This window comes from Platalea leucorodia (assembly GCF_965183815.1).
Source record: "Platalea leucorodia genome assembly, chromosome: 4".
NCBI classification, from domain to species: domain Eukaryota; kingdom Metazoa; phylum Chordata; class Aves; order Pelecaniformes; family Threskiornithidae; genus Platalea; species Platalea leucorodia.
Window position 1 is genome coordinate 121379931 of NC_138826.1, and position 17230 is coordinate 121397160.

Below are 17230 nucleotides of genomic sequence, written 5' to 3' on the forward strand. Positions count from 1 at the left end.
ATGAAGTTTCTTTTTGGAAACATTATTTTGGTTTTAGGGCAGGACTAAAGGAGAGAACGGGCAAAGAAAAGCAAGGGCAGCTTTAGCTCTTTGCCTGCATGGAGGGTTGCTGTAGACCTTCACCCACCCCATCCATGTGAAGAGAGCAGCTAATGTTTCTGGAGCAGAACCAGCTTCCTGGTGCTGCAGGGCTTCAGGGCAGCTCCAAGTCCGGCTTAACTACGCTGGGGCTTTCCACATAGAGATTCACGACGGTAACTGTGTCAGCCCTGCTGACAGCTCTGCTTTAGGCAGCTCTCGGTTACACTCCACAATTGCCTGTCACCACCTAACGCAGGGCACAACAGGAAGCTCAGCGTCTACTTTGATATCAGCTACCTGCTTATCTGTCTTCTGGTCACATCCTGCTTAGTCAGTTGTAGAGGATGTGTATATGTTTAAAAGCAAACCACACCGCTCAGCTGTGAACTACAACTTTGTTCTTGTTGTTTTACTTAATGGAGAGTTTAAATAACTCAGTGTTCAAAGTACTTATTTTGCTCTGGTTAAGACGATATAGTAGTGCACCAGGGATCAATATTACCCACAAATTTAAGGTTCAGTGTCTCTAAGACTTTAAGCATGAGAAGTTGCAGAGAAAACATGTACTCTTTTGGGACAGACTCCTGTCAAATCTGCATTGGCGTTTGTCTGAGTCCAGTATCCTCTTTCTTGTATGGAATTTGGGTGTATTTCTGATTTTCTGCTGCCTTCCTGAGCTCACTGACTCCAAGGGCTACCTAAAATAGATCTGACTTAATCTGTTGCTGACTAAATGGCTGCCATTCGGAGGGATGCAGATGGGTGGAGTTGGCCAACAGGAACCTTATGAAATTTAACAAGGACAGGTGCAAAGTCCTGCACCTGAGAAGAAATAATCCCTTTCAGTAAGACAGGGTGGGGATGGATGGGCTGCTTTTCAGCTCTGCTGAAAAGGACCTGGGGGGTCCTGGTGGGAGGTGACCAGCAGCCAGCAAAGAAAGCCAACAGCATCCTGGGCTGTTGGAACAGGAGAAGAGCAAGGAGACCCAGGTGATTTTCCTTCTTCACTCAGCACTTGTTAGATCGCATCTAAATAGTACAGTCAGATTTGGGCTCCTCATTGCAAGGAAACCATTGATCAGCTGGAGCAAGTTCAGTGGAAGGCCAGCGAGATGGTCAGGGGCTGGAGCACTCATCCTGTAACAAGCTGGGCTTGTTCAGGCTGGAGAAGATATGGCTTCAGGTGGACCTAAAGCAGCCTCCTAGTACTTATGAAGAGGTCATCAGCTAGACAGAGCAGTAGTGCATGGTGGGAGGATGAGAGCTAAACTGAAACAAGAGAGGTTCAGTCCAGGTGTAAGTAAAAACATTTGTACCATGAGGATTGTCATGCACTGGAAGAGGTTACCCAGATTGCCCAGTCCATGTCCTTGGAGGCTTTCAAGACTTGACTGGATCAAGCCCTGAGCAACCTGATCTCACCTCACACCTGACCCTGCTTTGAGCAGGGGGCTGGACTACAGACCTTCCAACCTCTATGAAGCTAAGAAAAGTAGAACAGTGCAGCAGAAAAGTAGAAAAAGTCAGGTAACACCGAGCCAGACTGAGAGAAAGCTGAAGAATGAGGATCTGTTGGCAGAAAACTGAACAGTTCTGGCTTCTGTTCTTGGGTCTGTTTACAGGAATAGAGGTTGACACCGAATATGTCACTTAACTCTTGGCTGTGCTTCTGATTCTAGTCTGCCACAACTACTTTGTGTATAAAATTTCCAGGGCTAGATCTACATCTAACAAAAGGAGATCCTGACCTTGGATGATTCCTTGAGATATTAGATTCCTCTTAGTTTCCTTTAGATTTAGCAAAGTGCAACGGAAAATAAAATCATAGTAGAAGAATGGAAAGAAAGGATATAAAGAAGTTATGCAAAGAGAGTAAATGCAGTAAGAAAAAAAAATCAAAATTATTTTAATACTTCTAATATCTCCCCAGTCAGCGACATAGAAAAAAAAAACATAAGAGATGTGGACGAAAGGAAAAGAAATAATAAACCCAAAGTAGAAATCTATAATTTTAGCAAGTTGAACTTAAAATCTTTGTTTACTACCCAAAATCTCTTGGGTAAACAGAATATTCCATTGTCCCTTTGTTAGTACAAGAGGGATAATAAAGCTAAGAGACAACACTGGACTTAAGGATAAACAGATTAAGGCTGCGTTCTCTGTTTTCTTTCTAATCTTTAGTTGCAAAACCCAATGATGTTTGGAACAATGTCTTGCAAAGTGTATCTAAACAAGACGAACACCTGCTGGCCTGAGTGAAAGACTAAAGATATTGGACAAAGTTTAGTTGTGTTGGACAAAGTCTATGCAAAGCTTCCAACTTTGGTCTGATCTACAACATCTTATTTTGATTGTGGTACTTAAACAGAGAAGAAAGGCACCCAGCTGTAGGAGGTTCTTACGTAGTGGGGAATCTGAAGCACAGATCTGGTGTTAGGCGGGATTCTGGCCAGATCTGATCTTACATGTTTAAGATCAATTGATTAAGGTGTATTCTCTTTACGTAGCACCACCAACAACCGGTTGTTTTAAAGAGATGGAGGCCAAAAGCCTTTCTCCTAAACAATCAAATTAAATGTCTCCTGTGGAAAAGAGGAGCAATTCAAGTACAGTAATGATGGAGTTTATGAAATGAGGATTATAAACATGGATGTGGGGGAGAAGTGGGCAAGTCAATCACACTGCCCATGTGACATTGCTCTCAGGAATTCGCAGTTGCGTTTCCGTCTGAAATGAGCACACTCTACGGGCTCTGACTGCATAAGGAACATTTTAAAGGGGAAGAATAATTAAGCAATGACAGAGGCATCATCATTATTAGATAATCACGACCCAGGGGCATTAACAAACGTTGAGTGTCTCTAATCCCATGGGGTCTAATTATTCTGTGATACTAACCACACCTCCAAGTTTTAATTTATTCCTGTGGAGAATCTGAGGGTGGAGGTGGGGGGAAGGGGGGCATTTTAATATTTTTGCCATAAGAAGATGCAGTTGGCCTTTCAAAAGGGCTCATCAGTATTCTAATCTAACTAGCGTGTGTGATTGGCATTAAATTGTCTGCCCTTTATGGTGATCTCCAGCCAATCCGTGTATTCACCCCTGCACAAACCAGTGGTCTGCCAGTCACTAACATAGCACCAGCATGCACTGGTTCTGTTTCTTGGGGCAATTTTTGGCAAAGAAGAGGTGCATTTTCCTAGTCTGTGGAGGTTAATTCTCCGCAAGGTCCTCTTACAAACACATTACCATTTGGGGGGAGAGAGAAGTAAAAACTTGCTCATTTTCTGGTATCTTGGAAGTGTTGTCTGACAACTCAAAAAGGAAGATTCTAGGAAGTTTAAGTGCTCTGCCTGTGCTTGGATAGAATAAAATAAAAGTGACAGATGCACTCCAGGGAAAGAGCACCAGAAAAGCAAGAGAGCAAGAAAGATTCAGAGGGAAACAAGAATGAAAATATAGAAAGACATATACTAATATCACAGCCTTTCTCAAATAAGTCAGTGTTCCTCTACTTCTTCATTACTCACAGGTGAACAATTCCTCTGAAAGATTGTCCATATCTTCTCAGGGTACGGGAAAAGAGAAGCACCAGTGAGGAAAGGAGGAAGGGAGATCAGCATACACTCAACATCTGGTTGCTTCTGTGTGCATGCACGTGCAAATGAGACTAAGCAAGACAGAGTGGGAGAGGGAGAGGAGGAGTCTTTCCCCATGGTGATCCTTTTGGCTGAAGCTGGCTTTCTGAAAACAACTTTATATTCTACAAAGTCCTTTGAGTACGTTCACTTATACAAGAAAAAAAAGAAAACAGGGAAGTGAACCAATTCATTCAAATTCTTTGCAAATTCAGAAGAAGCCAAGGTCTTCAAGAACTGGAGACTAACTTTAGACTCATAAATCCATACCCTTCAGTAGTGCATGGGTTTTTGAGAGCTAAGGAAGCTCTGTGAGCTTGGGACAAATCAAAATCAGGGTCACTTATCTTAATCACTTATGTCATTTATGTTAAAGCCTAACTTGACATTTCTGATTATCTTGAAATTACAGTGTCTACTCCGAGGACCTTCCACAGCAGCGCAAAGAAGGAGGAGGAAACAGAGCATACAAAGGTGCTACAGGTATGGCAGACAAGCGTATCAGCTGGCCATTTTCGTAGTTTTCTAGTCTTACGTTCTGTAAGTTCCCTCCAAACCTATCTATCCAACAGAAGGTATTTTAGGAAACAAGGGTTTATTGATTGGGCATACCACTGCGAATCTAGGTTATTGTGTTTAAGGGTACATTTTCCTGAGAGGTTAAAAAGATGGAGAGCGAGAGTAAAAAGCAAGTTAATATTCTCGGCCAATTCCATAGTGATGCTTCTGTTTTTTTGAAATGAATTGCTCAGTGAAGACCATCCGCCTCTAGTGTAAACTACAAGTCGTGTATCCTTTTTCAGCACTGTGCCTGCAACATATCATGCATTCTTCCCAGCAGCCCACAACGATAAATCGCTTTTGGTTTTGGGTGGGATGTACTTTAAAGAGAGGCAGGGGAAGAGAATAATAGGGCACAGGGGACTGGCTTGGGTTAAACTTCATAGCTGCCCGTTAGATATTTCCAACTGTAACTCAAACTGAAATCAAACCAAATTGAAACTCCACAACGTGAAGAAAACAAAGAATAATTACTGAGCATTTATGACTCTGTTTCACTCAGTGGGGCCAAGGACTGTGGCCTGTGTTCATTGAAGCACCACTGAGTTCACATCAAAACCAGTGTGCATCAGCATTTCTACAGGGAACTTCCAGCTGGGCTCTCATGTTTATTACTGCTTTCTCACGCTATTTGGAACGAGCTGTTGTTCAGGGACGCATGCCCCGATGCTGAAATGACCTCCATGTGGAGCCACTTCAGCATACAACTACTTCTAAATCACTTTTTCCAAAGAATTTCTGATCTAGAGTCAATAAGGCTCTACTTGAGGCCAGGATCTCCTGCCTGGAGTACAGGTTCCTTCACACTGCCCCCCATGTGCCTGTAACATCTTTGACATACTTTCACCACTAAGTAATAACAAACAACAAGCAGTAGCATCTCTCCATAAAAAAAGAGTGTCATTAGAGTCCAAGGCTATAGTTCAAGGTAAGCAATGTTTTTGTTGCAAGAGTACATGCATATACGGCAATTCAAATTCTAGTACATGGGAGAGGATGGCCTTCATTTTCACCTCTCTAATACATCTGTCTTAAGATCAGGTAAATAGTCCTTAGGAGGTGTTTGTCTTTCCATTGCTGCAGGATGTGCCTAAAAGATTTGTTTACTTCAGACACTCAGGAGTCCTATCCATTGTGTTTTAGAATAGAGATGAGGTAAATTATATATTGAAAATTCGAGTCTGTAGGTAAAGGAGTTATGAGTCCAGAAAGTGCATGAATTATAATTTCCATGGAAGAAGGGATTTTCAGTGGGGTGTGCAAGCACAACCTCATTGTAACAGCACACCACAAGATACAGTCATTCACCTCTGTAAGCCGCAGAACTCGAGGATTATCTTGTCTCATGTGAAATTACTCAGCAAGGTCCTTTGCAGACCATTTGTAAAGTCATATGTATTTCAGTGTGGCACTGGTTCTTTTCATTCATATTGAACATTTTTGTTCTGTGAACAGGTAAGGCAGTCAAGACTTGACTTTATTTGGTTTTAAACTCATGCATTTGTTGGAGATATTTTTGTTTGGCCAATGCATAAAATAAATCAGCAGCCCCATATTCAAACAACTAGCTCTTTTCAGACAATGCGGAAACAATTAGGTTAAAGACATTCATAAACTCTAATTCCCATTATGTTCCACAATTTATCCTGCCTTAGGAAAACAGACCGCGAGTATCCATGGACACGTGCACAATTCAGAAGGGTTGAAGGAGCAGTGCTGGCAGTAGTAAACCTTAAATAGTTGAAAGCTCCTTCAAATGCGCGAGTTCCGCTAAGATTTACATTATTTCCTGAATACTATGAACTCCAGCATTTTCTGGGCTGGGAACTTCTCATAAGATATATAGCGTATAAGCTCACGTGTCTACCTGTGTAGCCAAGCTGATAGTATCATGTTTCTTTAGCCTGAATGAACTTGAAATAGTACTTCCAACAGAAAGAAAAATAGCCTTTTTTACAAACTGGGATTCTCGTGGCTTGAAATAGAGATTAAGAGTGGGGTAGAGAGACACTTACAAAATATAATGTATTACAAAGTGTTTGTATACTTCAAGTGAAGTAAATCCTGAAATGTGCTAAGGCAATGGATTTCATACCTTAGGAAAATGATAATGTACTCATGTTTAAAAAACAAACATGTCTCCTGCTGAATTAGATCCTACTAATCCATGGTTTAGTACTGTATACCGTTTCCTAAAAAAACCCCAAAGATTTAACTAGCACAATGCTTCACAGAAAAATATGCACGTGTTTCTGTCCTTCAGCATACAACTTTGGTATTTATGCAATTCTGAGGAAACAGTTGGAGATTCTTCTGTGCCAAAAATTCATAAAATGGTAATGCTTATTCTGAAAAAGAGGCAAGGAGCTTTTGCAAAACATCTCTTTCTGCAGTTATTGGGCAGCCTCACACTTCTTCACTGACAGGTTCTGCCCACCCTCAGCCCAGCCGTTCAGCAACTGAACTTCCCTAAGATCCTTTAGGCTGAATTGATACACCTGTCCAGAAACCAGCTCGCTAGGAGAATATACAAAGACCTGTTACATTTTAAGGGACGAGTCTGCAAACAGGTCATTCCGGTTAATTGATGGCCTGTCTGCTGCCATCGGCATCCTTCAGGTTATCGCTGGCTCGTTTTTCCAAATGAGGAGACCAGGGAGAGATGCCGCTGTTCCAGAGAGGCTCCACGGGAACTCATCACCCTTCACCTTTCCTTTTACTGCACTGGGACTCTGGGAGATTTTTAGCCACAATTCCCACTCTTTTCCTCTATAAGCATTTAAGACATTTTGAGGCATTATTAAAAACACAAATATAGGTCAAAAATGCATGCCCAGTTTCCTATTTTTGGCTCCAATGTGTGTTTGGATGCCTGCTTAAGGGTGACCTAATTATCAGATGGGCTTAGCAGCAATGTCTCTCTCCAAGAAGTAGCATAATCTCTGGGCACTAAGAGCAGTCAAAACCAATTCCCTCATTTAGGAGCCTAACTGCAGACTCAGAAACTTAACACTATGTGGGTAAGCCCAGCTGCCACACGACAGTTCAGAAATGTACTTCTCCCATCACAAATCTCCTTGAAGTAGGCAGTCAAGTGACAGGCACTGGGTGGTGGGCAGGCTAAGGCAAGATCTTCTGCCATGGCTTCCTTGCAAACACATACTTTTAAAAAACTGGTGCTTAGATCAGGGTTAAGGCATTGGACTGCTCTGTGCTCAGAGCACTAAGATAATAAGACTAAACTTAAATATAAAATTGAAAATTATACACTTGGGTTGTTTAAGCATCCATCCAGGGTATGCGTACTGTAAGTATACTGTGTTTATAAACCTTTATTTAAGATACGTGTTATATTTATTAACTGTAACTTTATCCTAAAAATAATGAACATTATACTGGGGAAGTTTTCTATGTACTGCAAAACTGATAAAGCTTATTTTAAATTATTTTATAGTAGTGGTACCTCATTTTAAATGATCTTATAATAATGGAACCTGCATTAAGTCCACATGAAACGGTACAAAAATAATCAATTTGTACTACAGTATGAGGAGTGCCATTCTTCATTTTAAACCGATCTTTTCCAACATGAAACATCTACCTCGATTCATTCTTTAGCAAACTGTCAGACCTTCCTACACACCTACTGGTAGGGTTATTTTTGGATCATCCTGGAAGCAAATCACAGCTATCTCAGTGGGTGTACTGGCCTCTAACAAAATGTCACGGTGGCAGACTTGCACTACTGATTGGAGAAAAACATATTGTACTGAAGTGAACAAAAAGAGAATCTTCTAAGAATGATTATTTGAACATTCTTCACTGCTTCTCAGCTGAAGCACCTTGTATATTCTATAAAATCTCTAGCGTTTCAACAATTGTGTTCACAACATGAATATCTTCAACTAACAAAGACAATCTTCATGCTATATTAGGGGGCAGAGAAAATAATGAACCACGGATGCTAACTATAAGTTATAATTCTCTGCTTTTAGCAGGGGGAAAGGATGAATTAATTCTTAAAGGACAGGCACTGTAATCAGGTTTTGTCCCTTTTTCAGTTTATTCTATACTTCACAGACTTCTTTTTTTGGTTGTTATTCTTCAATGTCAGCATCTGTCTGAAAATGAGTATTTTTAGACTTTTGTGCTTAGGAGGGCTTTTTTTTCCAACATAGGAGTTAATGGCTGAATTCTGATATAATATGGCAAAAGCTGGGCTGGATTTTAAGAGGTTGTTAAAGAAAAAAGTCTTTCTTTCTACACTGACAATAATTTTTTGCAGAAAGATTTCCTCTTAGGTTTACACAGCAGATAAACCTGAAGAGCTTTTTTACCGATGCATGCATAGCTAGTTCAGCTGTGCGAATAAATAATAGTTTAGAGAATCAAATAATCATGAAAATGTCATGGAAAATCAAGGCTCCTAAGTCTGAAACTGAATTAGCTTCTGGTTTAGCAATTCGATTCCCCCACAGCTCAGAAGTTATATTGTTTATGTTTATGCAGATAAATTTGGATGTATAATTAGACGTTTTGTCTCTTCATTTGCACATAGAGGGGCCTTCCTACTGGCTACTGAAAAAACATTTATGCATGAATTTTAAGAAACAAAATTGAAATGAGCTCACAGAGGCTGTGGAATCTCCGTCCTTGGAGATATTAAAAACTTGACGGGACACAGCCTTCACCAACCTTCTCTGAGTGGTCCTGCTGCGAGCAGGAGCCTGGATTTGAGACCTTGGGAAGTGTCTACCAACCTATATGATTCTGTGACTCTAACGTTATGGCATTAAACAATAAAAATCCGTGCAGTGATGGAGAAGGGCAAGATGACAACGTAAGGTGCTGTCAGAACCCCAGCTTCCATATTCTTCCTGTGAGTACAAAACATTTTTCTGCTGTTGCTTAACATCAGTTTGCAAAAAGATCAGGAGCTTCATAGCTCCTGATATCAGGAAATTTTTTACAGTGCTGTATTAACCTTGTACCACCCAGGACAGTCAGAATAAACATTATTATGCTGGGAAAATTAGGGTAGCAGGTCAACTGTGGCAAATTAAATGTCAGTGTTAGAGGCAGATACTCTGACCCTGAGCTTGTATGTCCCTCCTTCACATCCACCTCCAGGCCTTCCCACCACCCACTGAATTAACCATAAATCTCTGCAGGCTCTGGACCAGCAGCCTCCCTGTAAGCTCTTTGCTGGTCAATCCATTTGCAGGACCTGTCAAGGACTGTCTCTGGAAGAGAGGACAATGTTACTGACACTTATCTGAGATTCATCGTGCCTAAATTGAGAAAGTTACAGTGTCGATACCCACACCTGAGGTAGTGCCTCCAAAATCCCTTCCCAGTTAATGGGAAATGCAGACTTCCAGGGCCCAATGAAAAGGGAGTTGAGACAAACTGGCTCAGACAACCTGGAGTCAGGTAAGAGCTACCCCAGCCCAAATCCTTATGCTATGAAATACTACAGGTACCTGCCTTTAAAATAGAAAAGTATTCTGAGCGAGTGAAAGGAAAAGAAAGTGAAGAATTAATTAACTAAATAGAGGTGATTAAAGTAAATAAAGGAAACAATTATCATATCAAAATAAAAGACAAGAAAGATGATTAAATGAGTCTTCAAAAGACCCGTGAGAAACTCATGAAAGACATAATATGCATTTACCTGGTTTTTATTCTTTCATGATTTCATTTTCATTTTTATTCACTACCATCTGATAATTGCAAGAAACAGTTACTTTAACCATGGGCAATTTAAACCATTTTAATTTTTTTTTCCAGGGCCAAGAGACAAAAGAACCTATTTATTGCCTGAGGGGATTTTTACTAAAATGAAAGCTTAATCTTTCATGTTTTTTTAAGCAAAGGCTTTTAAAAAATCATTTCTAACAATGCTGTAGGGAGAGACTTCCATGGGTATGCAAAATTGAAATTATAAATTTACAATTATAAAAAAATTAATAGTTTGGGGGATTGCATTGTCTCTGTTCTTTCTGAATGAATACTGTTTCAAGCTTAAGAGAAAGTATTTAGCACATGGAGGAGAACAAGTGTCCTTAGACTCTCTTGCGGTCAAAGCTATTTAGTAAGAATGTATGAGAGAAAGATCATTGGAGTTTAGTTTGTTTGGAAATACGTGATTGTATGAACCTTGAAGAAGGAGTTTCATACAGATTGAACAGTCACTGTTAGATGCTGCATATTTTTCTCTTCTTTTTGAATATATTGCAATTAGAAGCCAGCAGCAAAACTTGACACACTCAAACAGCAGATGCCCTGTTGGTTCCCCACTTCCCGGCCTGTTTTTCTGTGTGGCCAATGCATCAAAGTCAGTCTGGCCATCATCCCTCTGTAATAGTTTGATGCACTGAAGGTTGCTACATCTTATCTATGTAAAATTAAACTGCAAGATGAATTTTAACTGAAGTAACCACCTCTTGGGGCTCTTATGACACATGTCTACAAAGGACAGAACAAGAGCTCTTGGTCAAAGATTGATTCAGAAGAGATCTTCAGGAGAGATATAGTTATATATGGGTAGAAACATGGATATGATTTATGTGGCTGCCATGGTATAAGGCATATTAGAAGTACATGCTCATCCCCATCCCTGTTCTGTGCAGTATTTTGGCTTTAACAGCGTCAAGAAAAGGATTAAATTTAAACATGTACCTTCGCACTCTCCTAAATTTGGGCAGTTTTCTGAACTGAGAAATATTAATTTAATGCATTATCTGGAGAGACACAAACATTTCTTCCTGGGCTTAGTGCAGGCTTTGAAATCAGACAAAATAATTTACACTGATGAAACACAACAAACTGAAGTGTTCTATTAAAAGAAAGCCAAACCAAAAAAATACCCTCAAGGCCTCCAAATATCCACACATTGAAAGGCAGATTTAAATGTTTTCTGCCAACATATTTCAAGTTTTAATGGAATTACTTTGAGCCACTATGAAAAGCTTTATCGAACTAAATTCATTTTCCATAGAGCAGAGAAGAATCATTGAAGATATTATTCAGGTTTACAAAATATTTAATAGGGTGGAGAATGTGGAACCAGATAAGAAAGGTTAAACTGAAGGACATTTTAACAAGGCTTGATTTTAGGCTGGTTGTGCAACATAAATAGGTCAATGGACCTATTAGATATAGACTTTCTCTTTGACACACCAAGCTGTCTAATATTAGAAACACTTGTGTACAGCTACTATCTATAAGACTTTCAAAAGCAATTGTCATTCTGAATACACTATTTCAAAGGCTAAATGTCCAGATTTTTTTTAAAATAACATATCTTCAACGTGCTAGCCAAAATCATTAATCTCTTTGGAAAAACCTTGGTATCTGCTCTACAATACCACCCTGAGCAATAGTAAGCTGTGGTTATCCCAAAGAAGTATCTGCCCAGCCCAGATGAAGCAAGCACCTTTCTAACCACGTGCCTCTGCAGACCTGACATCAGATCAAACCACCTGCCAGGTACTCAAGGAGCCTCGAGACCAGGTTAAAAGAGGGAACAGCAAGTCGGCCAGGCTGGATAAGAAGATTGTGTGGGAGAGGGAGAGAGGAAAATGTGGACCTTAAGGATGAATCCGAGTCCTGTGCTAACATGGCAAGACAAAGAGCACAACAGAAACATGCTGCTACCCGAGGTTCTGGTGCCACATTATTGCAGAGCAGCAATTGATAAGGAAAGTTCATTTCCAGCCCCTCTGCACCACCGTGCATTACGTTGAGTTGCCCTGAGAAGTCTTGTCAGTCCTGCTCAAGAAATGCTGAGCATGCTTTGGGAGGACAGGCTACTCAGACATTTAACAGCTAAACTGCAGAGATATTACAGAGCATGCATGAAATGCAACATTTCCACTTCTATAAATGGGTGACATTTAGACAGGAGCAGCGCTGAACCACTGACACTGAGACTAGCCTTTTGCAAAGTGTTAAGCCCCAGCTCCAGGACAGAGGGAAGAGGTTGCACAGGTTTAAAAAAAATATGTCAGCAAACCAAAATGATTTTCACCCAATCTGCTTTTCCGAGATGTTGCAAATGAATATTATTTTTAGGTCGAGGTGAAGCTCACACCAGAAACAGGAAAATGCTGCACAAACTTTGTATTAGCCAAGCTGCCTTCCATTTAACCTCTCCCCCAAACAAACAATAAAACTGTAATATAACGGGAAGCGTTGGCCAGCTTTAATACCCGGCACCACACTCGGTCCCAGTTCTATTGTGCAGGGAAGACTGTTTTCCTTACTGATGAGCTCAAACCGTCTGCCATGAATTACTTTTTCATGGGGAATAAATACACACTTAAACAAGATTAAACACAAATGTTCTTTAGTGGTGTCTAAAATAATATGAATGTTTTTTAGAACAGCAATAAACACACTTCATGATGCAAATAATTACACCCTGCAGCCTTTATGTAAAGATAAGCGGCCGGATTCTCGACTCAGCTACATCACTGTAAATCCAGAGTAACGACACTGAATCAACATCTTTCTCTGTGGATTCTGGAGATGCTGAAGTGTTACTGAACTCTGGATTTGCCCTGATTTCTCTCTCCGGTTTTGCAGACACGGGACATGCATGGCTTAGAAGTCTACATGGTGGTCATGGAGGCACCACCACCTCTTATCCTGTCCCTTATTCCCCCATACATCTGTCTTCTGCTTAGTGTAATGAAGTCAGAATCTGGCTGTGTATTCCTTGTGCATCTGATATCACTTCTGTAACTATACTCTCGGTTACGACCAGAAGAAAGCTCAACTGAGGCTACAGCAAGGAAAACAGAAGGGAAAGAAGAGAGAAGGACTTCACAGAAATTCATGATGGGTGAAGGCAATATGTGCATGATGCGCTGGGAATCAAAGATCTGTCTCTCGGGGATTAAAAAGAACCACCTTGGTTGATCTTTCTGTAGGATGGGAAGGATTGGCTCGTGTTCTGAATTCTTTCTGAAAAGTATAATTTAGCTTAAGTTTCCCATGCAGTTGTAATTTTCACGTAGAGTTTTGTAAGATGGGTCCATTAGGCTTTAACGGCCCCTGAAATTAGTCTGGAAAGGTGAATATGCCCACCTTGGATCACTTGAAAAATTAGTTATTTGCTTAAAAATAAGAGCACCAAAAATGTATTCAGCTATTAAAAGGGTCTCGAGAAATTATATGAGCACAGAACTCAGACACAACATGGAATCACTGTTTTAACCATCATCTTCCCATTCATTCTCATTTTTGTATTTTGAAAGCAAGCACTCTCCTCTTACCGGGACTTGTGAGGGCTCCCAGAGCACCAGTCGTTGTGGAGAGAGGATTTGCATTGGTGGTGGTAGCTGAGGTTTGGGCGGCGGCTGCTGCGGCTGCTAAAGTTGCCAAATTCTGTAATTGTAAAGCGTTCATGCCTGTGTGGAGAAGCAATAAGGTTAATTAAAACATGTAATTAAAAAAAAAATAAGCTATTTTCCATGGACATGGAGCTTTGGATGTACCTTGCCAAGAGATTCAATTCCTTTTTTCATTCCCAAGATATTTGTAATCTGGGAACCACCTCTTACAGTCCCCAAATAGCATCTCTCACCTCTCTACCTTGGAGTTGAGAGAATATAGCAAAAGCACCAGCCTATAGTTCAGGAAAATTAAACCTTGTTTGTGCCTCGTCTATAAGGGATGCGTAGAATTAAAAGTCATTTAAACTCTGCGTGGAGCCCAGGCACAATACTATTTCCTGACACAACAGGAGGTGTAAAGAAGATAACCAACATTTAAAACACATTCAGGATGGGGGCATATAATTGGGATGAATACAATTTGTTTCCCATGTCTCCTCTGAATGTATCTACTAAGGCTACACTGTGCAGTAGCCAATAATTGTGCTGATTTTCCTTTCGATGGTTCATTTCTAAAAACGCATATGAACTAAGAACATCAAATTAGTATCAGTCTGATCATAGAGCCATCGTTGAGGTAGGGGCTTCCAGGCCATAAGCTCTGGATGTGATATCAAGTCTACACAGTCATCTGTCACTTCATTGTTTTAGAAGATGTGGGGGAGATATACCTTCATTTCAATGAGGGCCCTCAAGAAATGCATGCATTTAAATAGCAAAGGCTTTAATTTAGATGGCAAGTAAAAAAGGACAAACAATAAGCAGAATTTATGTGAAATGGAAAAAAAGATGATTAAGGAACAGCAAATGGCATTCATTTGACTTAAATCAGAGGGGCAGGAGTCTGCTTTTCCAGAGGCCTTCAAAAGTACCTACCTTTTACCTTGCACTACACAAAGTACTTAGGCACTTACTCTAAGGCAAACTGCTTCATTAAGAGACTAAAATGAAGATACGAGTTAGGTGCTAGCGTTAACCAGACTGGATCCTTCTCAGGATCCTCTGAAAAAGATACAACTGCCCCCAGGGGTGTTGATCAGGCTGGGTGTCTACATACAGACGTGAGAGAGGTTGTTTGGATGGCAGTGAGTGTTCATTCTTTTTGGTTTGGACACGAGGGAGATCTGTGCATGCTGCTTGAGCCCTCAATAGAATTGACAAAGCGCACAAAAAACCCATAAAATACTAAACCAGTTTCATAACGTTCTTGTAGTCCTGATTGATAATATAAGTACATACAAAATGTTAGGTGGCAGGAAGAGCAATACCATTTCTTGACCTAGTGATAGAGCTGGGAAGACTGTATGAGTTTTGGGGAACACCCAAAAAAGAGCTTAAGTGCCTGGAAACTTGTCCAATTTTTTCAGAACGTTAGTTAGTTTAACAAGAGATATGACTTCTTCCTGCACACTTTGTTTCTCTAACCAAGGGAACTTAATAACAACTTGAAGAAGATGAAAAAAGAAGAGGTTAAACATAATACTTTGTAAGTATGTCTGAGAAGAAGAAAAATGCAACAAAAGAAAGGTATTTTCTAGGAATTGAGAACTCCTGCAGTAATGGAGAATGATATTACTTTAAAATGCATATGTTGCAGACTCAGGTTGGTACAATCAATGAGCCCCATAAAGAGATATTCTCACTGTCCCAGCATTAGGAACTCTGAGGTGAACCTTGATATAAGCATCTATTTGTGAACAAATCCCCAAATTTAAATACAGCATGTTCCAACAGGCAGGTCAGGTCTCAGGTGAGCACCTAGCATGGCTGAGGTTCTAACTTCTGTGCCTCAGTCAAATGCCCAAAGTCAGCTCAGATGTTGGTGCTTTTGAAAATGTGGCACAACGACTGTGTTAGGAGTAAGGTTTTCGTTGAGCCAAGATCCACCACTTCGCAGTCTGGAACCTGCACAACAGACTTGGAAGAATTATGTGACCAAAAAAGCTCTTCCATATTTCTTCTGGAGGCTAACAACCACCTTAAAAAATAAGGCTTTTCTCAAACTCTACCGACCCAAACTATTTTGCAAGGTGCAATAAAGCTACCCTAGTCACAAGTCATTATTAACCTAGACAATTAGGTGTAACTGCTAAATAAAGTGATCATGGGTCATTGTTGCAATTTGGTCAGTCTTCTAAACCAGCTATCACAAAGTTTCAGTGCTTAAAATATAAAGATAAGTCTGAAATGGCAAAACTGTACCTTAATTACATGGACATTTTATAAATACTAAAGCATTAGATATTGGATACTCAAATGAATAGAATAAAACTGCTTAAAACATCTCAAATCTTGAACAAAGTAATCTTCTAAAGCAGGAAAAGTTGACTGAATATTTTAAAAACCTTTTATTTTTACTATCAGTCTAAAACCAAGTTTTGAAAGCAGCATCATATTAACGAATAAGTTTCTGAAACCAGCGGTGGTAAGGAAATCCATAATGGTTTTCAAATCTTATCTGTGGTTTAACTTGAGAACTTTTCTGTCAAAAAGTACAATTCAGACAGAAATTGAGATAGGATATTTTGCTAGCATCATTTTAATTTATTTCTTTTTAATTATTCAACTGGTCTACTTACACCTACTTGCCTCAGGTGTAAAATTCTTTTTTTTTTCCATTTAAAAGTCCTCTTTCTTTGATAGTAAGATTCTGCAGATTACTTCAAACAGTATTTTAGGGATGGAGAAGACTTAAGCTGGGGTCCAGCTCTTTGCAAACAAAGCAGGCAGTGGTTCTCAAAATGAGATATGGAATCCATTTTCATCCTGGATTGATATTTGGTCCTCAAATATCATTTACCTTCCTCTTTCATAAGAAGTACAAATAATGCAGCAAAGAATGTCCAGCAAACATTGCTGGTCTTCACCGAGGCCACATTTCATGCCATTCTGTAATGGAGATTTGGTAAAGCAGTGGGTTGCTCTCCACCATGGCAGCATGGTTTTCTGTCACCCACTGGATAGCTATTCATCAGAAGGATCAGTCATAATCAGTTTATATTTCTTCTGTGGGGAGGTTTCCACTTTGGACTTTTAAACAGCACACATGGCAGGATTAAATAATAGCGAACCAATACAGAACAGTCCTAGAGGACAGACTTCAAAATAGCTTCAACTACATGAAATCCCATGCGATTCTGGAAGATGCATGGACTTTTCTCCAAACCTCCGTTTAGAAGAAAATGGATTTTGAAGCAATTTAATGCTGCTTTTTCGATTGCATTTCATATGCATGGCTTCATCCATGCATGCAAGGCTGCAGAAGGCTATGTGCGTAGAGGGCTGTGAAGCTGGAAGCCAGCATACGCACACTGTACAGCACTCAAGGAAAAGTACAGCAGGCAAGACAAGGTCAACAGGCAGCGGAATAAACAACTGCTCTCTCTGGGCTCACAAACCACCGTCACGCCTGTGTGGATGCAAAACAAACACCAGTATTGCCTCATCCCACAAAAACATTTTTTTATAGTGGGACATTTCCTGTGGAAGCACAAGAGGAACCCATCAACTTGAAGAAAGAGTTTCAGTGCCAAAAAAGATTAAGAAACA

General features: G+C 40.1%; 1 protein-coding gene across 4 annotated transcripts in view; it reads right to left on the reverse strand.

The window, feature by feature from the left end:
• Positions 1–17230, reverse strand: part of CELF2 (CUGBP Elav-like family member 2) — a 202712-nt gene that overhangs the window by 26003 nt on the left and 159479 nt on the right. For all 4 annotated transcript variants that reach the window (XM_082308655.1, XM_082308656.1, XM_082308657.1 and 1 more), the window contains exon 9: positions 13562–13696. In XM_082308655.1, coding sequence (XP_082164781.1) covers positions 13562–13696 — 135 coding nt within the window. The remainder of the gene's footprint in view (positions 1–13561; positions 13697–17230) is intronic.